This window comes from Rousettus aegyptiacus, unplaced genomic scaffold, assembly GCF_014176215.1.
Source record: "Rousettus aegyptiacus isolate mRouAeg1 unplaced genomic scaffold, mRouAeg1.p scaffold_m13_p_12, whole genome shotgun sequence".
NCBI lineage: Eukaryota > Metazoa > Chordata > Mammalia > Chiroptera > Pteropodidae > Rousettus > Rousettus aegyptiacus.
In genome coordinates, this window is record NW_023416287.1 from 30,648,288 (window position 1) to 30,675,531 (window position 27,244).

At 40.7% G+C, this 27,244-nt stretch overlaps 1 protein-coding gene across 3 annotated transcripts in view; it reads left to right on the forward strand.

Annotated features, from left to right (window-relative positions):
- The first annotated feature begins 607 nt into the window (after nucleotides 1-607).
- ISM1 (isthmin 1) overlaps nucleotides 608-27,244 on the forward strand; it is a 71,537-nt gene continuing 44,900 nt past the window's right edge. Inside the window, exon 1 of one of the 3 annotated variants that reach the window (XM_016138120.2) lies at nucleotides 608-846. In XM_016138120.2, coding sequence (XP_015993606.1) covers nucleotides 709-846 — 138 coding nt within the window. In that variant the 5' untranslated portion in view covers nucleotides 608-708. The other 2 variants (XM_016138118.2, XM_016138119.2) reach the window with 2 other exon arrangements.

Here is a 27,244-nt window from a genome sequence, read left to right on the forward strand (position 1 = left end):
AGTGACAACCCCCGTGTACCCGGGGACCCCATCTGGAGCCCGCTAACCCTAGCACTCCGCAGCTGGGCGGCTCGGCCCGCGGCCCGAAGGAGAGCAGGGAGGAGGGGAGGTGGCTCGTCGGGTGAGTGGCTCAGGGCGGGGGAGCCAAGCGTGGAGGTAACTCCGGGCCGCCACTGAAGCCCTCCTCCTCCTTCTCCTCCTCCTTCTCTTCCTCCTCCTCCTCCTCCCCGCGCTCCTCTGGCGGCCGCTCCGGCTCCAGCTGCGGCGCCGCGGCCACATCTGGGGCGCCCATGTGCGCTCGGGGGCTCGGCTGCGCCCGCCCCGCCGCCGCCCCCACTGCCCCCTGCTCGCAGGGTGGTCTCCGGCCCGGCCCGGGTCCGGGGCAGCTCCTTGTCCCCACCGCCGCCGCCGCCAGGGAGTGCCGGGGTTTGCTCCGCAGCAGGCTTGGACGTCCCCGGCCCCGCCGTGGCTCCGCCGTGGTGCGGGGGCGGCGGCGGCAGTGGCGGCGGTGGTGGCTCCTGCTCCCCCGGCCCGGCGCGCCCCGTCGCGACCAGCGCCAGCCCAGTGGGCCCCGGGAACGGGGCCCTGGCGGGGGCCGAAGCGGGAGCCGCGCTGCCGGGATCCCAGGCTCCGACTCCTCCTCCCCCGGCGCCACCGCCGCCGCCGCCGCCCGCCGCGCCGGGTCCTAAAGCCGCGCGCCTCAAGAGGATGGTGCGCCTGGCTGCCGAGCTGCTGCTGCTGCTGGGTCTGCTGCTGCTCACGCTGCACATCACGGTGCTGCGCGGCTCCGGCGCCGCCGACGGGCCGGACGCGGCCGCGGGCAACGCCAGCCGGACCCAGCTGCAGGTGAGTGTGTCGCCGGAGAGGGGCGCGCGTGGCAGCGGGCAACCGGGTGGCGGGTTGCTGAACTCGCGCCTGATGCATGCGAGGAGGCGCTCCCTCTCCGCCCGACCCACCGAAGAGCAACTGTTTTGGCAGCAGTTTTGCCGGGGTAACACGTCTTAGGCAGAGGCGGAGCGGGCACGTGCGGGGAGGCTGGACCTGGCTGCGAGATCCCGCGGACGCGCTCCTCCAGGTATCACAGGTCAGGTACTTGGGGGCGCGAGGGGGTGGGATGGGCGGAGGAAGTGTAAAGCATGTCTGTATTTGCTTTGGGATGCTGCCAGGCTTTGGTCGCTCTTTAGAGACCGAGTAATGTACTCTGCCCCTTCAAAAAGTAATACCAAAGGTCACGAAATAATTTCTCGAGGAGAATGACCAGACATCCTCTCTTCCCCACGGGATCCCGGTGCCTCCGGTTTCTCTCCTAGGCCTCAACGGAGGCTCCCTCTTGGCCAAGGGGAGGGCGCGGAGTCAAGGCACCTGCCGTGCTTCGGGCCGGGGTTACCTGGGCCTTTAAGCTTAGAGCAACGACTTCTTCCCAGGGCTCTGGTTGGGTTGAATGTCGCCTTGGGAATAGGGTTCTAATGATGGATTTCAGTACCAAGCACGGGGGTAGGAGTGGTCACGACTGGGGAGGAGGGGAGGAGTGGTGGGCGTCATATCAAAGGTGAGTTTCGTTTCCGAATAAATGGTTGCCCAGGTAGGGAATTCCTGCAGCTGCCTTGGAAAACGCTTTTCCTTGAGTCTAGGGGTGTGATAACTGACAGCTTAGGGCGTGGGTAAAAATCCGCAGGGTTTTCCTCAGAAAGCAGAGGGAAGTCTTTGGCTTCTAAAATCTCCTCCTCAAACCAGCCCCTCTAAAATCCTTTGCTCTGCAATGTCGAGATAAGTACTATTTATTGTTCCTAAAGGGCTTTGCAGTCATTGTCTCTGCATATTCGTCTTTTACATCTTTATGTAATTTGTTGAGGAAAAACTTTACTGTTGAGAGAATTCGCTCAACACTCCCAGTGCTTACTATGTGCTGCCGTTTAAAATGCTTTACAAAATTTAACTGATTTAATGAGGTACCATATTATTGGTATATCCTTTTTACAGATGCAAAAAACAAATGAGGTACAGAAAGGTTAAGAAATTTACTAAAGTTCACACATTTCGAACTCGTGATTGATTAATTATACCAAGTTTTCTCTCAGCCAGGCTGTTATAGCCTAAAAGCAAGGTGACCCTTGAACACAAATGCAAAATCGGGGATGGAAAAATGTATACACCCCAAAGCCTAAATTTCTTTTAAATTTGGCATATTTCTGCATACTTTGTGGGGTCCTCTCTCGTCTTCTGTGGGAGTTACAGTGACAAACTAATGGGATTCCTTTGGGATGAATTGAAGATACCGCCATTCCATAAACTGTGTTACAACCACCAGTCTAACATGTAGGAATAATTCTTAATATCTTCAAGATTTCTGGAAGTCATATTCTTATACATGATGCTTTCTTTCTTCATGGACTCATTTTTTAGAAAGCTGTAAAAATGATGTTCTATGGAAAAGTAAATTTGGCAGATTTATTTATGAGGTGTTTGCTATCATTAGAATAACCTGGAGCTGGCCTTTTCTGCCTGAACAGTAAGGTAATGAGAGAAGCAGGTGGTGGAAGTGGCAACTGCAAAGAGGAAGTGGATTATATTCTCAAAAGGGCCTTTGGTTGAAGAACTGCCCCAATAGAACAGAAGAAATGGGGGATTTAGAAAGAGTAATGCTCCTAGGAGTAACTTGGGTCCCAAATAGCTTCTGATCGATCAGTTTCAGTTTATCTTACAATAGCATTCAGTTATTCTGTCCACTCAATGCACTTATCCAAACAGAATGATGAGTTTAACAGTTTAGTTCATAATTTTACTCTCTTTTGTAATTTGTTATAATAAAAGTTTTATAGTCTTCCTGACTAAAGTTATTTCATTGGCCCTCTGACTCCCCAAAGGTATTATGATTCAAATGGAGAATGTATGTTCCACCAAGTGAGTTCTGCAAAAGACATTTATTAGCCTGAAGTTTTCAGGCCCCAGAAAGTGCATTTGCTAGTAGCAGGTGTATTTGAAAACGAAACTATGGATGTTATATTCTTTCTGTTTACTGGACATTTTTAACCCATCTTAAACTCTATTTAAATATATTGGCCCCATGATATTTTAAGCTGTTAAAGTCATTCTTTGCAACTAGAAAATTAATCAGTACTAATAGTATTTTGTTGTTGTTGTTATAGCTGCTTAAAACATTCTCAAATACAAGGTTGGAGTCAGAAATGCACAATGGTAGGTTAATTTACTCAAACTGTAGTATATTTGGGATCATTTAAAAAGAGATACGCTCTTATAAAATAGTAATAAGATACAACAATAGTAGATAAAATTCGTAAAATGCCTTTTATTTGTCAGACACTGTTCTTAGCACTTTAAATATATTACCTTTTTAAAGCCTCACAAAATTCCTACATGAATTAGGCACTATCCTTATCCCTGCTTCAGGTGGAAAAAAAAAAAAACTAATATTGCACAGCTACAACTGCTTAATTTGTTTTTGTTATTTTATAGTGTAAAAATCTTTTAAAGAGTATTTGTATTCTAAGTGCTCCTTAAAGTCATCATGCTGGCTACAAGAGAAAAACTTTTAACAATTTACATTTCAAACACATCTTGAGTCGTATTGTGTCAAATATGAACACATATGTGCAGATATACACACAGTGATACATTATATATTCACATACACACAAGCATATATATATATATTTATTTATTTATATACATTACCTAACATAATTTTATAATTTTGGGGGTACTTTCAACATTCTAGAGGATAGATTTTTCAACTCTGTAAGTGACTGCCCCTATATTGGAGGTACGCTGTTATGGGGTGGCAGTAAGATACTTTGTGCACACTATCTCTATTGGTTATGTGGCTCATAAAAATAATGGTGTTAGTCTTTGTACTGTTATCAATATTTTAAAATATCTAATAAGAAATTGTACGATTGTCTGCAACAGCTGCATAAAAATGCGCAGAAGCATCAACTTTTTTCACTTTTGAATGAAATTTCATCTCCTCATTGAAATAAGTCTGACTCAGGTTGATCAGATACTCAGATTAGTTCTTTCATGTCTTTATAGTAGTAATAAAACAATTATGTGTAATAAAAGCAATCTGGAAGATAGAACATCCCAAAATATAAAATCCATAGATAATAATAGTAATACTAATAGTACCTCTTTTACTTGAAATTCAAATAAGTGCCTCTCTACTAAAACTGTCAGATTTAGAACCATGAATTCCTATAGATTTTAAATAGTAAAGCTAGAACTCACTAAGACAGTGAGATTTAAGCAAGTATAATAAAATATCAAATTGGTTATTTCTACAATAATATTAAAAGAGACCAAACTCTGAAATGTAATGAAATGTCTTTGTTCTCTATCTCCTAACTACCATCTTTATGAGCACTTTCACCCTTTTATCCCTTTACTTGCCTTCAATAAAACAGCTTAGCTTCTTATTCTGTCCCTCTGGGTTCAAGAGTTCATCTGAGCTATTTATAGCAGTAATGGCAAAAGAAACATTTATTTGTACTTAATACAAGCAAAGTTCTGTACAATGACCCTGTGGGATAGATAGTAATTATATACCCATTTCACGGATGAGGAAATTGAGGCCTGGAAAGATTTGAGTAACTTGCCCTGAGGTCACACAGCTGTGATTGGGCAGGATCAGGGTTCAGACCCAGGCAAGCTAACTGTGAAGCCCAAGGATTGTTCCAGTCCATCAACTCTTCCAGCTCTGACTAAAGTCAATTGTCATTGTGTTACTTGTTTTGTGACTTGCCAGACCATTTTTCAAGCAAGTTGTTTGCTCCTATCCCTGTAATTCTTTATAAATTATGGACAGCTGTCCCACTTAGTTATTGCTGTGTAACAAACCATCCCAAAACTTAGTTACTTAAAACAACTGCCATTGTATTTGCAACTTCTCTGGACTCAACTGGGTGGTTCTTCTCCTGATCTTGCCTAGGTTTATTCATGTGCCTACAGCCTTCTGTTGGTTTGACATTAGCTAGATGGTCCAAGGTGGCCTCACTCATATGTTTGATGGTTGGTGCTGGCTGTCACATTGGCTCTCTTTCCATACAGGCATTAATCCTCAAGGAGGGTTTAGCTTGTATGTCTTTACATAGTGAACTCAGAGCACCAAGAGAGTCAAAGCGGAAGTTGCAAGGCCTCTTGACAAACTTGTATAATGTCACTTCAGCCATATTCAATTGGCCAAACAAATCACTGGGTCAGCTCAGATTCTCGGAGACAGGAAATAGACTCCTCTTAATGGAAGTATCAGCAAAGTAACATTGCAAAGAAGCAGGTATACAGGAGTGGAATTATTGTTGCCATCTTTGCAAAATATCTACCATATTTACCTTCTGTCTCATATGCTTTGTAAATGTTTGGATCAATCTTGTAGTCATCTTTTAACATTGTTTATGCTGTCTTTGGCCATCAAGAAACTCTCCCTGTTTCCAATGTAATCAACTCCGAGTCCTTTCCCTTATGACTTCTTGTTTTCTTGTCTTATTTAAGAAAGTTTTCCTCAAATAAAGATTGTCAAAATCTTTAAATATATTTTGTTCTAACAGTTTTAGTTTTATTTACTTATTTTTGTTTTAGACTACATTTTACTTTGAAGTTATTTGTGGGTTTAAGGTTTAAGATAAAGACACAACTTTAGTGTTTATCCAAGTCAATAGCACTGATGTCCATTTATTAAATACCCCATTCTACATTCATTGATACAAAATAACATTTTTATCATATACTAAATTCACATATCATATACTAAATTCTTGACCTTCACTTGTCTATTCATGTACAAACACCACACTAGCTTCATTTAATGTAGCTTCATAGAATATTTTAATCATTTAAATTTTCATTAAAAAATCTTTCTTAGAAATTTTTATAAAATGTCTTCCTTCAAATAGACTTTAGAATTATTTTAAGAATTCGTTGTGATCTAATTGGAATTGCTTTATATATATTCTTGGTTGAGAATTTTTTAATGCTCCCATTCAAGACATGGTATAGGTATCTATTAACTTCTTGAATAAAGTTTTATAGTTCTCTTCATCTTTTTTCACATTTCTTTTTACAAGCTATTTTTCAGATTTGATTACTTTTGTGAATAGCATTTTATATTCTGTTATATTCTCCAATTTGTTCAGTACTGAATCTAGGAAAGGTGTACTTAGCAATACACACTAATAGTTTTCTTGGTGGATGTGTAAGAGGTAACAGTAACCATTTCAGTATTGGTACCATTATGATTTTATGGCAGGAGTTGGAATCTTTTAATTTTTTTCATTATAGCACTTTAAATAATAAGAATGATCTGTTTCTTATGAGGTTATTATAATTCACTTATACAGCCCTCTGTGCTGGTACATCTTTGGTTGAGATTTCTGATTAACACTCCACATTATTCCAGGGTCAGTAGTCTATTCAGATAATATAACTTTAGTCAATTCTGATAATTTATATTTTCCCAGAAAACCTTACATTTTAACTGAAATTCAAGTTTATCAGTACAAAGTTTATATATAGTGCAGGCGTACTTTACAAATATTTCACAACTGTATATGTTTATTATGTACAAAGTCCTATATCACTTTATAAGACCTATCAGATCATAATGATTCATTGTGTTACAAAAATCTTGATTTACCAAGTCTTGATTTATTTATTGTCTGCTTATCTGCTAATTCTTCAAACAACTTAATTGCATTTTTACCCTAATTTTGTAGATTTATCTGTTTCTCCTTATTATCCCATTGATTTTTGTTTCACTTGTTTAAAATCCATGGTGTTAGGACATAAAATATCTTTTTTAGTGGTTAATTTTTATCAAAGTGAAATTTCTTATTTATTCGTTTATTGACTTTTGTCTTGAACACTTTTCTTGTTTGATATTAGTATTGCAACTCCTGCTTTCTTTTAATCTTTTTGCATTTGTTGGATGTCTTTTTCCAACCTTTATTTTCAAACTTTCTCTGCCTTACTTGACTTAAATACCTCTCATTATTAACCAATAGCTAATTTTCTTTTGCCATGAAATACATCAATGAATTTAACTCATTTATATTTATTGTGATTACTGATAGATTTGAAAATATGTTTTCCATTTGATTTTGTGTTCTCAAATTTCCAATTTTTATATTTCCTCTTGCTCCCTAAGTTATCTAAATGACTTTTGGCAAGAGAGTTAGCCTATGTCTAAATTTTCTCACCTGTAAAATATGCATATGATAACTACGGACGCTATATTCTTTCTAACTAAATTTGTCTCTGAAATGTTAATCATATTATCTGAATATTTAGTGCCACAGTATTTCTTCTTCATTCTGTTTCTTTTTTTCTTCATTCATTCTTTCAGTCTTTCCTTTTCATTATAGTTTTGGAATAATTTTTTAGTGGTTTTATTATTTAGACTTAACTGTAAGATTTACTTATTTCTTTATCTGATGTGGCTGCTTCTTGAATCTAGTATTTTCATCTTTTGTTTTGCTATAATACAAAAAGTTTTCGGAAAGGTTTTTTAAAAGCATAAACTCTCTGAGATCCTATCGATGGGCATTTGGACATTTGGGTTGTTTCTGTTACTTTGCCTATTATGAATAAGACCATGTCAACATTCTTGTACAAACCTTTCTATACACACGTGTTTTCATTTCTGGTGAGTAAATACCTAGTAGTGAAACTGACACAGCTCTCTGTTCTTGATATTATGGGAATTATTCTAGGGAAATTCACTTTTTTTGAAGATCTTTCTTTTGCTTTCTCAGCTCTATAGTATTCCACTTTCAATTGGTTACCATTTGTTTCATACCCATCAGAAATCATTTCTTCTTCTATAGGTGACCCCCTCTCAGCTTTCTATTTCCATTGTGGATTTATTTTTATATTTTGTCCGCCTCTTCAGGAGAATTTGGAGACATAAAAGAAGTAAACAAAAAAGCTTGGTCCACAACCTTGAACGGAAACACTACACTTTTATTTCTTAATTATATTTTCCTGTATACAAACCAGAAGAAAGTTCTATTATTTGTGCAGCCATGTTCATTTTCCTACAGCCATGTTCTAACAGGCATTGATCTTTGAGGCTAGCAGACAACCTCAGGGGTCATGAGAACTATACATTCAGTAAAGAAGATTCCATTTTGGTTTTAAAGCCCCCAAAGGAAGGAATCCCATGACCATTTTGCCACACAAGTGGTTTTTTTTTTGACGACATTCAATGTCAGAACATTCTTTCTGTGATGTGTCCTTTAAATCTTTTATGCTATGTCTTGATTTCATGTTCTCTTTTTCTTTACATAAAAAGAGCAAGTGAATGTCCTATTTTCAAGAAACACCTCACACAGGATTTGAAGATTATTATTTAATAGTTCCTCTGTCTTTTCTGGATTCAATTATCTCAGTTTCTTTAACTTGTCTTCATTGGTATTATTTTATAATTTATAGTGGTTTCTGAGGTTCTCTTGTTTTTCTCTCATCTTCTGAGAATATTTCTTCTGCAATCCTTGGCTCAGGACTATGATTTATAAAGAAAAGGATGGTGATGAAGCTCCTTTATTCAGTGACAGCTCAGAGTGTCCCTCTGTCTATACTCATCCCCACTAAAACAGAAGATTAATTAGGGGATGGGATGAGGCCATCAGTTTAATGCCCAGGATCATGTGCAGTGAGTTTAAGAAACAACAAGGGAGTGTGTTACTGGGGAAAAAAAATTGATTTTGCATTTTATTTAAACCTTGTCTGAAATCCCCTTCCATAAGCATGTCACAAGAAGCCATGAATATAAAAAATATAAAGCTTAACTTATTTCTTTCTTTGACATATCAGTCCACAGGTTAGATGGAGTGCCATTGCTAATGTCAACATGCAAGTGCTCAGCATTCCTCTTGGGACTCACCACCTGCCACAGTCACTGACTCGATAACATAACCTTATGGCTCTTTCCCTTATCTGCCTTTTTCCTCCTTCCCCTACCAGTTTATCTCCAAGATTTACTACTTGCTTTTTGTCTCAGAGTTTGCTTCTGGGAAACTCAAACTAAATGAAGCATTACTCAGTGTTAGTTATGGGCAAAGTGACATGTTCTCTAGGTAGCGATGGCATAGGAAAGGTACAGCGCAGTTTCCGTAAGGCACCTGATGCTTCTTGTTATTAACAAAGCTGAAGTCTGTTAGCCTCAGAAAGAGACATGTTGTGGGCAGCAATGGAATCGGGCCACACCATGCCCTCCCAGAGCAGCTTGGAAGAAGAGAATTCCAAAATTTTATGAATGAGAAAGGTCAGGCCTAGGTAAAGGCTGCAAATGGCTGGTGTCTAGAGAGATACCTGGTTGTTTTTCTCCTGAGAGCCTGATCCCGTGCTTGTTTGCTGTGCTATGTGGGAGGATGAATAGCAATGGGAAGGCATCAAAGATGTGTGGAATTGTCATCTAATGCCTGAAAGAAGGCAGAGCTAAGGTGCCTTGATAAATATAGCTTCACATCAACTCCCCAAGCACAGACCAGCCAGCATGTGTCACTGGAAAGTTGTTTCTGTAAACTGAGTAGAAGTAAAAACAGTAGGTTAACTACTCCTTCTTCCTGTTAGCCTGACCCATGGGCATTTTAGTAAACTGAGTCATCTTGCATAGAGCACTCTCTGTGACTAATGTACCTCTGTAAGAGAACAAAACACCCATTTCCCCTGAAAGGGGCAGTGCTGCAGGGGCACATTGTGAGGCACTCCAATCCTCAGATGTTCAGCAGAAGTGACCTGGAAAAAGGAAGGTAGACTGAGAATGCTATAGATCACTTCCTGCTGGACACTACATCTCTATATTAAAAAATAACAAGGCATGGCTGGAATCTATATGAAGGAGGCAGGAAAGCTGGAAATGACATAATAGGCCACCCAGGTGTTAACTTCCTCCCACAGGCATCCAGATAAAATATTCATACCAATATCAATAAAACAAATAAAAAACACGCTTTGACTCCCAGCCACCTCTTAGAGATAGAGATGGGGAGAGAATGAGGGTGAAAGTGGAAGTTATATTATTACTTTTTTAAATATAGCTTTATTGAGGTTTAATTGACATAGTTTTAACTGGAATTATATATTTAAAGTGAAAAATTTGAAGAGTGTGACACCTGTGAAATCATCACCATCAACACATTGAATAAATGTACTATCTCCAAAAGTTTCTTTATGCTCCTTTGTGACTCTGCCCTCATTCTCCAGGAATCTCCAGGCCAGCATAGATCTGCCTTTTGTTACTATAGATTATTTTTTGCATTTACTAGGCTTTAAATAAGTAAATCGTACAGAATATACAGTGAGCTTCTTTGCTCAACATAATGATCTGAGATTCATTCATGTTGTTTCGTGCATAAAGAGTTTGACTCTTTTTATTGCCAATTAGTATTCTATATATATGTATAAGATATGCTTATCCTTTCACTCACTGAAGCAGATTAGGTTGTGTCCATTTTGGGCCTATTAAAATAAAGATGCTATGAACATTTAGGAAAGTCTTTGCATAAACATATGCTTTCATTTCTCTTGTGTGAATACTTAGGAGCAAAATGACTAGGTCATATGGTAGATGTATGTTCAGCTTATTAGGAAATCAAGCAATATTTTTAAGGGAGCAGCCCCCAACCTTTTTGGCACGAGGAACTGGTGCTCCTATGATAATCTAATGCCTGATGATCTGAAGTAGAGCTGAGACCATGATGCTAGTGTTGGGGAGTGGCTACAAATACAGATGAAGCATTGCTTGCTAGCCCGCCACTTACCTCCTGCTGTGCAGCCCAGTTCCTAACAGGCCATGGACTGGTACCAGTCTGCTACCAGGAGTTGGAGCACCTGTTTTAAGACACTCACATAGCATCTTTAGAATCTACAACAACCCAAAGACATCACTAGAAAACTCCAGAGAATTAAGAGGTTGAGTCCACAAATGATACATACCTTCCTCAGTTCAAACACAGGTGTATGATCTATAATATATTTGAAAAACTGAAGGAAAGAGAGAAGATACTGTCTCCTTGAAGAGAATTCTCTTATCTTTTTAGGGTGACCAAAGTACAAAAGTCTCATGGGGCTCAATTCTCTAGGTGATGGTGGTCATGGTGGTAGAAAGAAAGTTAAGTGCTGGGCAAAAATCAGGTTGAAAAAGTGTTCCAGCAGAAGACTCAGCTTCCTCCATTAGCTTCTTTTGTCTTCCTGTCCCCATGCCCTGCCTAACTGGAAATTAAGAAAACCAGATACAGGTTTTGTATCTCCTGCCTGGGGACTCATTTTTGTAACTTGGAAATATGGTATTGTTTATGAGCCCAAAATGAATTGGAAGCCATGTGAATTGCTGAGAGCCTTCAAATTCCAGGAAGTAGAAAGGATAAAAATAGAAAAGGGAGATCTTAGGTATTTCTAATCTTTAGCCCGGGAAAGGGGCTGAGGAAATATTGACATGAGCCAACCTCCTTGCCACAGTGGCCATTAGGAGAATGCAGACTATTAGACCTACACAAGAATCTCACTGGAGGCATAAAGTGGCCCATCTACTGCCCTAATGTTCACCAGGTGCCATCATGGCCCAGAAAGACAGGGGAGAAGCTCAGGAAGACTTCTCCAGCCTTGTTCCCAGAGTGTGGTCTGTGGAGCAGCAGAAGCAGCATCTCCTGGGAATGCTTTAGAAAATGAGAATCTCAGGCTCCACCCAGAACTACTGAGACAGAGCCCCAGGTTAGTCTTACAGACAATACAGTAGCACTGGTCAAGATGCCTGCTTTCTTGTAAGTTGCAAGTCCCAGAAAGCACTCAGTACAGATCAGGTGTTATTTAACTTTTGCACAGTTATGCTGCATGACAAACTACCCTGAAATTCAGTGCCCTGTTACAATAAGCATGTGTTCTCCCTCTCATAGTTCTCTGGGTATGCTGGGGTTCAGTAGATCTAAGAAGGCTAGTGTCCAAGCTGTGAGTTGCGCCTGAGTGTTTTCCATGTATCTCCCATACTTCTACAACTGGCAAGCTAATTGCAATGCATTTCTCTCATGACAAAAACAACAAAAAAGCACAGAAAGGCAGAGAGGAGCCCAAATGGACATCACACTTCAGCCTTTTCTTGAGTCACACTGTTAGCATCCTATCAGCCAAAACTAGTTACAAGGCCCAACAGAGGGGCCAGAGGCAGAGGCTACAGATTTGTGCTATTTCTTCTACTGTTTCATACTACACGTGTACTCTTAGGCAAAAGTCTCAGCTTCTCTGTTCTTCTGTGTCCTGGTCAGTAAAATGGGATAATAATACCTACATTGCTGGGAGGTTATAATGTAGTGAAGACTGTCCTTGGGGCATAGGAATGTTTTAATTCATGGGTGTTGGTATTACAAGAGCTGTGTGACCTTGGGCAAGTCACTTCAACTCTCTGCATTTCATTTTTCATATCTAAGAATAGACTTCCTAGTGGGACAATTCTACTAATTTTTAAAGTTTATCTTCAGATTTGATGATGATAATAATGATGATACAAAGCTAACACTGAGCATTTATTCTGTGCCAGAAACTGCTGTAAAGACTTTATAAGTATTTACACTTTTAATTCTCATCATAGCCCAATGGGAATTATCACTATTTTGCAGCTGAAGAAACTGAGGCAGAATAATGTCAGGAAATCTGATTGTTCTGAGTACCTTACATGGAGGGAAACATATCACAGAACTGATACTGTTTCCATGTGGCTGGCTCCATGCGGCTGACACACATTCTGCCTCATGCCAATTCATGATGCTTCTAAAATGGTTATTCTTGGCTTCCTCTCTCATGTGGGAGGAGGAAAAGAAAGAGCAGAGTCCCCATCTCCACACGGCTATGCCCCAGGAAACAAGTGCCTGATGGATGTGCCAAATGTTTCCAGTGGGACCCAACCATCACCCAAGGTTGGGTTGTGAAACTGCTCAGCCTGGCTCTGGGCCAGAGTCGGGCTGAGAGGAAGGGTGGGGTCCAAAAGACCCGGCTTCTGAGAAATTAGAGCTGGAAAAGGCCATGGATTGCTCCACCGGCACAAGATTCCACCCACCAAAGGTTGTTTCTGAGTCAAGATATGCATGTCCATCTCTTTCCATCTTCCCTCTAAATAGTCTCCTTCATGCAGTTTCACTGCTTAAAAATCATGAGCTTCGTGGTAGGGATGGAACAATGCCTGCAAATATGTTATTCATCATTCATAGATCTTTAACAATTCAAGCCTGCAACCACTTTCACTGATGAAGGGGCACCCTTTCCTACCTTCCTCTCCCTGATGTAACAAGAGTAACAGGAGTTCCACTAACTCTGTGAGCTGTATATTCTGCTTTTTAATTATGGTTTCTGGCCAGAAGAATTTCTTCCTCATGACTAATTGTATTTTTCCTTTTCTCCATGTGTCTCAATGTCAATTTCCCCAAGGTATTCTGAGGAACACTTGCTCAGAGCTTTTAAATTGTTTTCCATAGTTGAAGTAGGTTCATATTTCTTTTTATAGTTATGGCATTATGTTGCTGATATCTAATCAGCTTATGCACCACTCTGGTTCCAGATCTTCTGTTATTTTCCCCAAGTTCCTGACTGCCATGTGTTTCCAATGAATTTTATCTGTTTTGTTTTGCTTGTGATAGGCCATGTCTCAGAATTCAGGTATATTCTATAATGCCCTTTCTCTTTTCTCTTTGCACCTCAAATTTCTGAAAAATTTATTAATTTGGTAATTTTCACAGGACCGAGCTCTGACTGAGCAGATAGCTAAAAGAGAAAAGATAACTCTAAAAAATGTACCATCACTAAAAATATGAAATCACTATATTATCCCATCAGAATAGCAAAATGAAAAAAAAAAAAAGAAAACTGAAGACACCAAGTATTGGCAAGAATGTGAAGCACATATAGAGAATGTGAACTGATATGAACACTTTGAAAGACTGTTTTCCCAAAGTGAAACAGAATATATACATACCTTCTGACCTAGCAATCCCGCCCTGGGTATATACTCATCTATGCACTCAAAGAGCTGAGAAAGAATGTTCATAGCAGCTCTAAAGTAGCTCCAAACTGGAAATGGCAGAAATGCCCATCAACAGGAGAATGACTAATAATGCAGTAAGCGTACACATTGGGAATGAACAAATGGCAACTACAGACAACAGGTACAACTTCGCACAAGTAATGTTGAGTGAAAGAAGCCAGGTGCAAATGAGTATATGCCAGATGATTCTTCTTCTAATCTATGCTATTGGAAGAGAGGACACTGGTTACCCTTGTGGAGGAAGTGGCTAGAAGGGGGTACCTATTTCTTGACCTGAGTGTTGATTACAGGGTGTGTTCAGTTTGTGTAATTTCACTGAGCTGTATAGTTATATATGTGCATTGTCTGTATGTATATCATACTTCAATTAAAAATATAGTAAAGAATGCAGCAGGCAAGGCAGATAGTGAAGAAGAGAAGGCCATTTTTCACTGGTAAAGGCAACCCGCAGCCCTGGAGCTCACTCTTGGTATTCCCTGATGTGCATTACTCCACATACTAGTCTCCAAATTTTAATTTTTAATGAATGTGGACTAGTTTTTTAATTTAATGAATGTGGACTAGTTTTGATTATGGGGACCTTCCTCTGTGTCTGAAGCCCAGGGCTATTGTTGTGACATCAAAGACCAACTGCTGGCTAAGATACAGTCTGTATGAAAAGAGTGACCAGCAAATTTACTGCTTGACTTCATTCCCTTTAAATGGAAGTGGCCCCATGGTCCTCTTTCAAAGCTCAATTGTGGACATATATCTTCTTTATAGGACATTGTGTACAATAAAGAGAAACAATAACTTAAATTTTTTTAAAAAAAGATTACCATTAAGAGCACTGTGAGATGGGCATTCCATCACTGTCCGAACACTCCTAAAAGTCTAGCCATTGGCCTGAGAGTATTCTATTCAGCATGATGACTTTTTTAGACTAATTGTTATATTTTTATGCTCCAATCCTTCCCCTAAGCTCTGCAAGGTCTTGGGAAAATCATTAATGAGAGACAAGCTACTTCAAACTAGAGCACCACCTCAGTGAAATCAGGCAAAATGGTGAAATTCATATCCCATGACTCATTAACTTCTTTGGGTTTGCCCTTCATAGAGTAAACATGAATTCAGAAGTGAAGCCAAACCAAGCTCCTGGATCAGTAATATGCAGTCCCTCGATACCCACAAGGACAGCATTCTTTCATGTGGACCTGGTGTGGTGTGGAGATCTTAGGAACTTCCTGACATTTACAGATAGTAGAACTGAGTGAGAAAAGGATGGAATTGTTTTGATGACTACCAGAAAATGAAGAACATTATGACCTTTCTAGGAGGGAAAACAACAGTTCTACATCATACAAGTAAAGTTACTTATAACATAAGGGAGGTTGTCTTTGGCTGAACTTGGAGTCTGACCCACTGAGTGGTGAAAGAGGCATCTGCTGTCAAAATTACCAGCCCGCTCAAAACCGAACTATCTAGAATGATCTTTTCAATATGCAATCAATTATTATAGCAGTGAATTAGCTCCCAGGGGATAAAACATTTTAAAGAATAGCCAGGTCACCCTGGCTTGTAGCTTCTACTTCTGTTTAATCTATCACTCTCAAAAAGGTTCAGCACTCCACACTTCGCTGGAAGAAACTAACTACTACGTAGATCTTTTCCTTTCTGCTCCCCTCACTGGCACATGTAGGAGGAAACACCCACTGTGTGAAACAGCTGTGATTTCCTGCTGAGATTTTGATGAAGACAAAACATTCAAGAGATACTTATGAAATGAGATAAATCTTAACCTATAAATGAGAACAAGCATCCACTAGGAGAAACTGAGAATATTTGGAGAGGCTGTGAAATGGCATAGAGAGTGACTCTAAATATTGAACAGCACATAGAAATAATGAGAGTGAGGCTCTTAGGAAGGTACCTATGGCAGATGGTTTTTCTGTTCCAAGTTCTTCCCAGTGGCCTCATTGCCCTGAAGTGCAGTCTAGTGTGGTTCCCATGCCCCACTGGTTCTTTCACTGCCTTTTCTCCAAGGCTTGGCCTAATGCTAAGCTCGGGATAACCTGAAAAAGAACATCAATGTCCTTGGACTTATATTTGCTCATGAAGGAGGGAAGGGAGAAGGCCAGAAGGGAAATGGGCCTGACCAGACCCAGCAAACTCAATTACAGAATGATATGGCCCCAAATAAGGGAAGAATTATACATCATGGGGCCAAGATTATAATTCCCACCTTCCTAACATGAAGGAAGGATGAGGATATGAATAGAGGGGAAACAAAGACAGAATCACAGTTTCAAAGATTTACCCTCTAATTAAGGAGACTGCATCTTTTCTTTGGGCCTCTGAATGGTTGCTGCAAGACTGCTCAAACCATTAACTCAATTTACTTTACTTTGAGGCTCCTGCATGTGTCTATTGTTCATATGGGTTGGAATTCGTCATGCCACTTAGGGCGTGGTGTAAATTGAAGCGCTGTGGGAACCTGCCAATGAGATTGAGCTTCCCCAGATGGTAGGAGCTGTCTGTAGGCTACAGAGTCCTTTTAGGAAAAAAACAAACAAACAAACTCTGTACCCGCAAAACTCCGAGTGTTCACCCTGGAGCAACAGAAGAGGGACATCCGTGGGCTCCCCCTTGAGATCCAAGGAAAGGTGGATGCTGACAGGAGAATTGCTATGGTCATGGCCCTGGAATCTTCTGTGTCTTGGTATGAACAATCTAAGCGGAGTGCCTATTGTGTCACCAGGATACATGAGTGCATGACATGTGCTTGTGTACACAGGGCTTACTGCTGTGGCTGTAGGCATGTTCACTGCCCTGCTCACTGGGTTGAACCAAGGCTTCCACTAAGCTCCATGTCACCCCCACAACCACAATCAGGTACTATGCTTAGAAGACAAGTGGCAGACACTCACCAAATCCTAGCATTTCATTGACTGCATCCCACCTTCTTACTTTGTGCATGAGAAATCCAAAACACAGAAAAATGAAAGGACTTGCCCAAGAGTATATGACTCATCCCAGGGTAATTGACTCTCAGGATAATTCTCTTTCACAAAGCCAAATTCTCTTCTACTCCCTTTTTGAACATCTCTAAGAATTTTCGTGGTCTTGCTTTGCTGGAGAAAATTACAGCAGAGGTACTTCTAAAATGTCCAGACCCCGTGATGTGACAGTTGCTGTTAGATTGTTATGGGACTGGAATGAAAATTAAGTGAACATGAATTGTGTCTCTTTTAAGTCAGAGACAATCAGGGTACAGTCAGATAAATGAAATAATGTTTATATAAGTTTAGAGCATGGTCTGACCAGTTAATAAGCATTCCACAATTTCATTCATTCATTCAAACTTACATATTATGTGCCTATCATGTACACATGCTGTGCTAAACACCAGAGATTCAACAGGGGACAAGCTTATGTTCTAGAATGGGATATTGACAACAATTACTTCATAACTAAAGTAATTGTTATAGATGGGATAGGTGCTTAGCAGCATGTAAACAGGAGCAAAGATAAGGAATACCTGGGGTGCCTACTAAGAGAGGGTGACCAAGGAAGGACTTGGTGGGAAAGTGACACTTAGGTCCCAAGCTGGGGAATAAGAAAGGTCCAGCTCTGCAAAGAACTAGGGAAAACGCAGGTCAGGCAGGGAGAATTACAAGCACCAAGGCTTTGAGGTGGGAGTATAGCTATAGTGGTGGGAACATGAGAATTACCATTTGATGAATGGCTTCTGTTCCTTCAATGAAATATGCGGTCAGGACAAATAAGGAGATTTGGAGAGAAAATATATTAAATAGTTGTCTTGGATACTGGAGGAGGAGAGATTTTGAGAAAGGGTAGTCAATTTTGGAACAGAAATGAGTACTCATTTGAGGTTTGAGAATATAAATCTAAAATGGAGTAAATTTTTCACATTGGGCTATTTTATTTTCCCATCACCCATCTGCTTGGCTACCAACCTAGAGAAGTTGGATCATTGGGTTCAACCAAAATAGAGGTTTTGCCAATGAAATAGGTCAGAAAGAGAGAAAGGGGAAAGGAATGTTGAGGGGAGTTGCAAAGCAATGGTTATAATAAGGGAATGTGCTGAATACGAGGAAAGTATAAGTAAGAAAGAGCTCAACCTTGGTGAGAAAATGGTAGTGGACTGGAGCTCTCAATGAGTTTGAAAACAAGGAAAATGAGCTAAAAGGATAGGAAGTATCTCTGTGTAGGACATTTGCTGACAAAAGGGCAGAGGGTTGCTAAGGTGCAGTGGAGGAAAAGTTCAGAGATGGTAGGAGGTCAAGGAACTGGAAAGGCCATCTACATTAATGCTGAAGTCACCAAATAGGGTAACAGAGGAAGGAGACTGTTAAATAAGATTGAACCAGAAGCCTAAATTTTTAATGAATGAGAGAGATTGACCAGATAACAGGTGGCATGTGCATCATCCTGAAAGGGGCAGGGTTTTTTGTTTGTTTGCTTTATTTTTTTAAATCATTTTTGTTTTTGTTTTTTCAGGAAGAAGGGAAGAAATGGTCAGGGAACAGCTATGGGGACCAGAAATATCTAGAAAGAGGTTGAAGGGATATTCAGGGAAGAGGCTGAAAATGAGAGGAGATTGCTTATCATGGAGTAAAAGTCCTAGAAGGTCCAGTAGAAGAATGTTTTGGGAAACTGGCGAGGAACAGGTTGAGTCTAGTTAAGAGACATTCAAAGCAGTGCCAGGTCAAGAGCCTATGGTCATGGAAGATTTCTCAATGGCAGCTAGAGAAACTGTCATCAAAATGGTCTTAAGCTTCTCTTAAATGAAGGTAATGCCCTTTGCTCAATGCCGTGGTGGCCTCCGGGCTCTTGTTTCTATGATTGTTTATGTTGGTGTAAAGGCATCAGATGAGGGGTAGGGGTTATTTCGGCCTCACAAGGTGGGCTCTTGGCCATCAGCTCCCTTAGTGTTCATGGGAAGTGGCAGAAGCTGGTAGTTATACAGATCTCATCCAATTTTATCTACCTGTTTTTGTCAAATATTTATACAGTGCTTATTTTGAGCCAAGTACTTTTATTAACATCTGACTAATATTAATTTATTTAATTGTCATGACAATATCGTGGGATCAGCACCATTATTATCCCCATTTTATGCAATTAGGTTAAGTAGCTTTCACCCAAGTTACAGTTAGTAAAGGTGGAGGCAGGATTTGAATCCCTGCTCTCTGATTCCTATGCTTTCAATCACTGACTTGAGTGCCTTAGGGCAGAAGAAGTTCCTTTTCTATTGCCAGAAAGTTCTTGTCTTGAGAGTCAGAAGACATGAATTTGAGTCCCCACTCTGCCACTAAGTGGCCGTGACCTTGAGCACAGCATTTAACTTCTATCATGCTTAGCTTTCCTAGTGGTAGGTTCCATGTAGTCATTCAGGGACTAAGGCTGATAGAGGCTCTGATGTCTTCTTAACAATCCCAGCTCAGAAAGGACATGCCCCTCACTCTGTTTACATCAATCATAACTTTGTGCAAGGTTGCCGGGAAATGCATTCCCTGGCTAGGGGGCTGCCTCCACTTGGAGGAGGGCCATGTATTTTTGGTGGATAGCTTGCCCTCTCTGCCTTATTACTCAGTGCAACTTATGCTTTCAGGATTCTGTATGTTCCCATACTTGGGTCTATACCCTCAGCTCTTTGTCTTCATCCTGCCTCACTTCTAGGAATCTCTCATCACATGGCCACTAACTGACTATCAATTGCCATGCAGCCCATCACTTCTCAGAATACAAGAAATGAGTTAAAGTCCCTCCCCACTGCCAAGACCCAAGGATTAAATCAAGTTTTCCCAGAGTTTTGAGCCATATTCATCACTTCTAAGCATCTATTTGCACTATAAATATTTATCAGATGCTAATCAGGAAAACATAGTTTGGGTAGGAGTTGTTATAACCCAAATGGTAGGGAATACAGGACCTGGGGGTTAATAGTAGTCTTCAGTTAGAGTAGCAGGTACAGTTTCCCTGAAATAATTAGATGTTTGAAGGAGAGATAATTTTCTCTATTATCTAGATATGTTTGCTTTAGAGGAAAGGAGCTAAGCCTTAATGCTCCTAGTTTTTGTAGAAAGGAGCATTCATCTTTGCCATACCTGGAATGAAGGAGGTGCCAGTACTCCACAGGTGAAAGAGAGAGGTGGGGGGAGGAAGAGAGAAGAAAGAGAGCAAGAGCCAGTCCATTGGCAGTTTAGAAAGGGGACATTTATGGACAAACCCAGACAGTGTACTTTACTATCTTCTCCTTCATTCACACACAGGAGAGGTGAGTAGAGAGAAAATTTGCCTCAATCTTAGAATCAAGGCAGAAATCTACTTACACTTTCAAAGACTGAATGAAAAGTCTCCATGAGCAGGAGATTGGATTGAGAACAGTTAATTTCTGATAGGTTTGCAAGTGGCAGTTTCTCACATGTTATGTGGTGAAGCAGTTCTGTAATTTGTTTTTCTCACAGCAAGATCGGTGAAAAGAGTTTAATTATAAGTAATCAATCATATTTCATATAAAAACAGATTTAAAAGGTTTCACATGGAGATTTATTCCACAGTTCACAGCCATGATATTAGTTTTGCTAGATGCTACCATAATCCGAGTATAAATAAAGAGATACTGCAGTTTCTTAAAAATCCCTTGGCCAAGGTTTTGTTAACTATAATTCACATATTTTGGTGCCGTTGATGATTAGTTTTATATTGAGAGACTATTTCCCCCTTCCCAGGCTCCTAAAAATGAACTTCCAATGCCAAATCAAAGGAGGGTAAGATGTGTGAAAAGGAAAGATGTGTTTCACCCGTGTGTCGGATTCAGAAGCACCTGTGTTGCCTGGTGTGTATGGCATTAACTTCTTGTCGATTTTTCTATTGGATTGCCCCCCTGAGTTGCTTGAGCCTGAAAATCAAGTCATGTTTTATTAATCAGCTCTCAGAACAGTGAAAGAAAGAGGTGGCAGAAAAGTTTCTAACATCAACAAAACCTAGAAAAAAAATGTGTATACAACTTTAAACCATGAATCTGGGATTTTAATCTCAAAGAGAATTTGTTTCCCATCATCTCCATGTCAGGTAAGTATCTCCCTCCCTATATGAGTTATCTCTTCCTCCAAAATTTAGCATCTTAAAAAAAACAGACATTTATTACCTCAGAATTTCTATGGGTGAGGAATTCAGGTGCAGCTTAGCTGGGCACCTCTGGTCCAGGGTCTCTCACGGACTACAATCAGACAGGACTGCTGTCATCTCAAGGTGTGGCCTTCAGGTTCATTCACTTGGTTTTTAACAAGGTTCAGTTTCTCCCAGGCTGTTAGCTGGAGGCTCCCGAAGCTCCTTCCAGGTGGATCTCCTCACAGGGAAGCTCAAACATGGCAGCTGGCTCTACCGGAGCAAATGGGAGTAAAGCCAGAAAGGGAGCGTGGGACGAAATCCATAGTCTTTTGTAACCTCATCTCATTGACATCCCATCACTTTTGTGATAACCTATTTATTAGGAGCAAGTAACTTGCTCCATCCCACACTCAAAGGAAAGGGATAGCACAAAAGTGTGAATTCCAGGAGCTGGGACCACTGAGGGCTTTTCAGAAGCTGCCTTCCATATCCTCTTTCACACATACATAGGTGCCTGAGACCATTCCTGTTTGTACCAATGATGACAGTTCTCCTTCACTGTCTGGTGTGGTGACCTGGGTCCTTACTTTCCCAGATCTCCTAAATTTCAGTTTTGATTTTTCTTTTCTCCTGTCCATTTAAAATGTAATACTCAGTTATCTTCTTAGAAATTGTTGCCCTCCTTCACTTAAGAATTTCCAGTGGTTACCCCATTCTTAGCCTCAAAACAGGTATTGAGGAACTACATATCTGGAATTAATCAACTTTTGCTTTATAAGCTATATTTGCAGCCAAATAGGACTCTTACTAGTCCTTGTGCCCCTGCCCCCCATGCTATTTCTCCTCTCTGCTCAGGTCATTCCCTTGGCTAATAGTACCTTCCTCCATCCTTGCAGCTGCCAAAGTTCTGGACAAGCCACAAAAGCTTTATTGTGAACTGCCAAGGTGGACACGGACCATATCTGAACCCCCATAACATTACATCCATTAAGTGATGATTACATTCATCCTCATCTGAAATTATCTGGAAGGAGGAAGTATCCCTACGGCCTACTCTGCCTGTCAAAGCAGAGTAAGGGCCTTGAGAGAGCAGGGTTGGTAGCTTGCTTCTCTTTATACCCCATGGCATATGGTGTAGCCCTTGCATATATATATAGCACACATTCAATAAAGTCCGGTATGTCAGTGAGTGTTGTGCTTTCAAAATGACCTCACAACATTTGTGGAGACAGAACAGATATTGTTATTTTCATTTTATAGATGAGGAAACTAAGACCCAGAAAGGTCACCTACTTACTGACAGCAGACAATGACAAAACTCCAACAAAATTCTCAAATTCCAGGGTGTCATCCAATCTCCCAATGCCTCTAAAAAAAAAGTGACTAGTATGGGTTTCTCTATTCATATCTGTTTTTTTTTCTTTTTCTCAGTGTGAAACCACCTAACTTGACCTGATATTTAACGAAATGATTCAGTCACTTAACAACCCCTGCATGTAATAAGGGGTCCTCCTCATGAATTTATTTTTTATTTTTATTTTGTTACTATTCCAGGACAAAGAAAAATGTAAGATTGAGAATTTTTTTAAATAAATAAATAAAAGACTGTCAGGGGCAGGAGAATGACCCATGTCTATAATTTCTTATTATTCTGTGAATTAAACTTTTTGTCTACCCAAAAAAGCAGCATCAGGAAATATGCTTTTAAACGTCACCTTGAGTGTCCCTTGCTGTCCCCTGATTCACTTCTGACCATGTGATGAAGTTATCTGCAGTTTGTGGCCTCCACTGGTCAAGAGGGTTCTAGTGACCCAAAACACCTTTGCCTTGCTAGATGCATTTCTGTCAGGAAAGTAGTGTGTGTGTGTGTGTGTGTGTGTGTGTGTGTGTGTGTGTGTGTGTGTGTGTCTAGTAGCAACTTAAAAACTTAAAAGGGAGACTTAGGCAAAGGGATAATTATTTCTCAAAACCCACTGTCCAGACCTCTGTTGGCAATATTCTGAATTCAAAATGACTTTCAGCCAAGTCATGCTTGCACCTGGGAACTGTGAAAAGTAATGAAAGCTTCATAAGGGAGATGAAACTTGACCACGACAGGAAGTGACTTACAGCCCCAAGGCTCAGATGTATTGACATAAGGTAGTGAAGTAGGAAAAAATTATGGTTTTCAAAAAGAAGTCGGATCCTGGTTTCTCTTTTATCTCAGTATGACGTGTGTGTCCTAGAATAAAATCCTCTAACCACAGTGCAAAGGTGACATTCATGCAACAAGCGTGGTCTGAATCCTTTGCTTTTGTGGGTCTGATAAGGAGGAAAAGTCAGAATCTCCTCTGTGACATATGTCAGTAATGTTGTTTCCAAATACTATGTGAACCTGATTTTCCAAGTCAGGTTACGGTACCAGCCAGAAGTGCTGAAGGAATTAGCTATAGCCACTGAGTTACTTGGAGATGAGGCTATGGCTATTAGATTCATATCAATGTTTCTTTGTGCACAGTTTGTCAGAAACCTTTATTCTATAGCATTTCTTCACTTGATTCTCCTTTAAGAAACTTTCTTATTGCTTTACTGGAATTAGGAGTCTGAGGATCAGCAATAGATGATTATCCAGAAAGCTGAGTATGAACTGCATAGCCAGTGTGTGAACTGACTTGGAGGGGCCATGATCAACTGGAAAACGTGAGAAAATTTTGACAAGTCGGTAGACTGTTCATCTTAGCAGTAAGATGGCTATACTCCATAGGAAGGTATTTTTAATGTAACAGTTTGCCTGACAGGCTGCTTCAGGGTCAATCTTAGGAGGATTTCAGGTTTAGTGAGAGCACACTTCATCATTTCCAAGGATGTAGTTTCATAATAAATGAGACCATTGAACTTCACCCCTTGAGCCAGGTCCCATAATACTAATTTCTACCAGTGTTCTTTGCATGTTGCCCAGGTGAACTACACTGATTTTGTTTCCCCTTTCAATCCACTTCTTTCCCCTTCCTTTGCCCCAATCCCAGTGTTGGGGTAACAACTTCAGATATCCTGAAGGGGTGTCACATGATGACTTTTGATGCCACTCCCTTGATCCCACTAGATGTGTCCCTGTTTTGTATTGCCATCTCTTTGAGGGGTGGGGCGGACGGTGGAATAAATATATTTCTATCTACAAAGCACAGCACTGACTTTAGGTTTAATGTGAAGATGCAAATGGAAGCTAGGATAAAAGTATATGATGTAAGGAAGAGTTGATAAACAGGAAAATGGTAGAAAAGGCTATTATTTCTTAAGCTGCTCGTATAGGAGAAAAAAGCTGTTTATATTTGGGTGAGATTGGCTAAACATAATGGGCCAAATTCTGGCCTCGAGTACATGTGGTCAGCCCATGAGCCCTGGAAAGAATCTGGCTTTGCCTTTATCCAAATATTAGTCATTGCTGAGTGGATTTTTTTAGGATGATTTTTGAAAAGATAAATAAAATAAAGACACAAAGACCTGGAAGAAAAGTCAAGTTTCATAGGGAACATGGGCTCCTAATGCTCTTCTGCTCCCCCCTCCATCGAGAGATAAAGAAACAGGTGTGAGCAAGTGCCAGTGGTGAGCCTGCCCGTTTCACAGATGGGCCAAGACTTGGGAGTTGGCGCAGCCAGTCCAGGTCCAGCGCCTCCTGCCTTCCCACCTCTGGTTCTACCCAGCAGATCACTGCCGCCAGACGTGAAACAAGAGCAGGGCCAACTCGAACTTCTCTGTGCCCTGAGCGGACGGACGCAGCGGGACCACACGGAGTCCATTCTTCTCCAGCAAAGCAGTGATGTGTTCCAGGCAAAAACCCAATCTGGGATGTTTTGGCCCAAAGGAAACATTTACAACCAAATTATACACCTCAGAAAATAAATGAGCTTTCATTTTGGAAGGAAACCCTGCCAGGCTCTTTATTATTTGCACCACAATCATAAAGTTGGTTTTAATCTCTGTAGTGGAATGCCGCTGGGTTGGCCAACTGGCAGGCTCTGGTGGTTTGAGTGGAGACCACTTCACCCTTAAGAACGCACAATGGGAAACAGGGGGAAGTACTTCTGCTGCAGCATTTTTCTCAGGATCCATCATTTTGGGGTTTTGGGTTCTGTTTTTTTCTTCTGGCGCATTCATTGCAACTTCAAAGCAGACTCATTTTTTCTTTCTCTTTTCTTTTATTCTCATTTTTGAAAATTCCTGGGACCTTCCAGAAAAAGACTTAATGTAATGTTTCCTTTCTAAATTGGTGAAAATCCAGGAGTAGGTCCAAGAAAGTCTATAAGAGATTTCCATTGATCACTTGAAAGGGAACTGGATATAAAAGCTCAAAGAGAACAGAGGGAATGGGCTTATCAACCAAGTTCTCTTTTTCTACCATAACAAGGGAATCAGGTGATTTAAACCTACTGGGAGTTTGCCTTGAAAGGACCTTGTAGATATGGTAGCCAGAAGGCTTAGGGTTTCTGGGATGGCCTGGGTTTCCAATATTTTGTACCATGATCAGATTAGGTGCAAGGTAATGTGTCCTATTTTAGATTTTGGAATAAGGAGGCCATCTTATCTCCTTTTGAGAATGTGGCTAGTACTTTTAGTTAGGAAACTCTCTCGGGCAGATGTAGAGTAGATGAAGTTTACAGAGGATTTTGTACTTGTAGTGAAGACATTAGCATGAGGTCCCTGTGAGCACATGAAGTTTTAGAAAGCAGAGCAGGAGCTGCTAAGATGAGCAATGGGCAAGACTTTTGTGCTCTGCAATGGGGCCATCATGGCAACAGGTGAGAATTCTAAGTGGTTCCTAAACTTGCCACACATTGGAATCCCCTAGGGATCTTTGAAAGTGTGGTTCCTGGATCCTACCCTAGACACAGGGTATCGGAAGGAGCAACAAAGTGCAGGAACCCCTGCCGAAAGCTATAAACTCCGGAGGGCAAGGACTGTCTCCTCACAATTGTATTCCTAGCTCTTAGAATGGAGTAATTGGCTCTCAGTCATTATATGTTGAATGAGTAAATGAATAAAGGCCTTCAAGCTCATCTGCCTACACACCATAAAAACAAATCCCAGCTAATTAGATGATTACAGCTCTTAAATACTTGGGGTGGTATATAGGGTAGAGTGTGGCATAAATTCTAGGTTTCTCTGCCCCTATCTATTTTACTCTCAGCTTTCTCACTGCTTAAAATATCCTGAGAACGATTTTATAATGTCTTCGTAGACCATTTATAACTGAGGACCATTAGTTGCCTTGCATTTTCTATAAGTTGGGGACTTGTACCTGAGCTACTCTGCCCCTTGGGTTTCCCTGTCCCTCCTTGTGATAGAGTGGGCCCCTTTTACACCCGGTTTCGGTTTCTGCAGTTTCAGTTACCCACGGTCAACCACAGTCTGAAAATATCAAATGGAAAATTCCAGAAATAAACCATTCATATGTTTTAAATGGCGTGCTATTTGGACAAAATCTCGTTCCGTCCCACCCGGGTTGTGAATCATCCCTTTGTTCAGCATATCCAAACTCCACATACAGTATAATAAGATATTTTGAGAGAGACCACATTTCCATAACTTCTATTACAGTATATTGCTATAATTGTTCTATTTTATTATTAATTGTTATAATCTCTTACTGTGCCTAATTTGCAAATTAAACTTTATCATAGGCATATATGTATAGGAAAAGGCACAGCATATATAGGGTTTGGCACTATCTGCAGTTTCAGGTATCCCCTGAGGGTCTTGGAATGGACCCCCCAGATAAGAAGAACTACTGTACTTTAATTATTTAGACTTGGATCAACTCAGTTCTTTGCTGGCAATGGACTGGGGCATCCTTCCCCCCTCAGTTTAATGCACAGCAACTTGTTTTCTTGTTCTGATGTTTAATTTTTCCACTTCCCACTCTTTGCTTCCATCCCACCTCACCCCCTCTTCTACAGACACCAAATTCTGGCAGTGGATAAGTCGGCTTTGATTGTAAAAATGTTTATGGAGACTGTCAGTTCTTAACCTTAAAACTGAACCATGCTGTTTGTATTTTTCCAAGTGATGGAGAGTGTGAAGGACTAATGAAAATGGAGCGTGAAGAGATCAAAC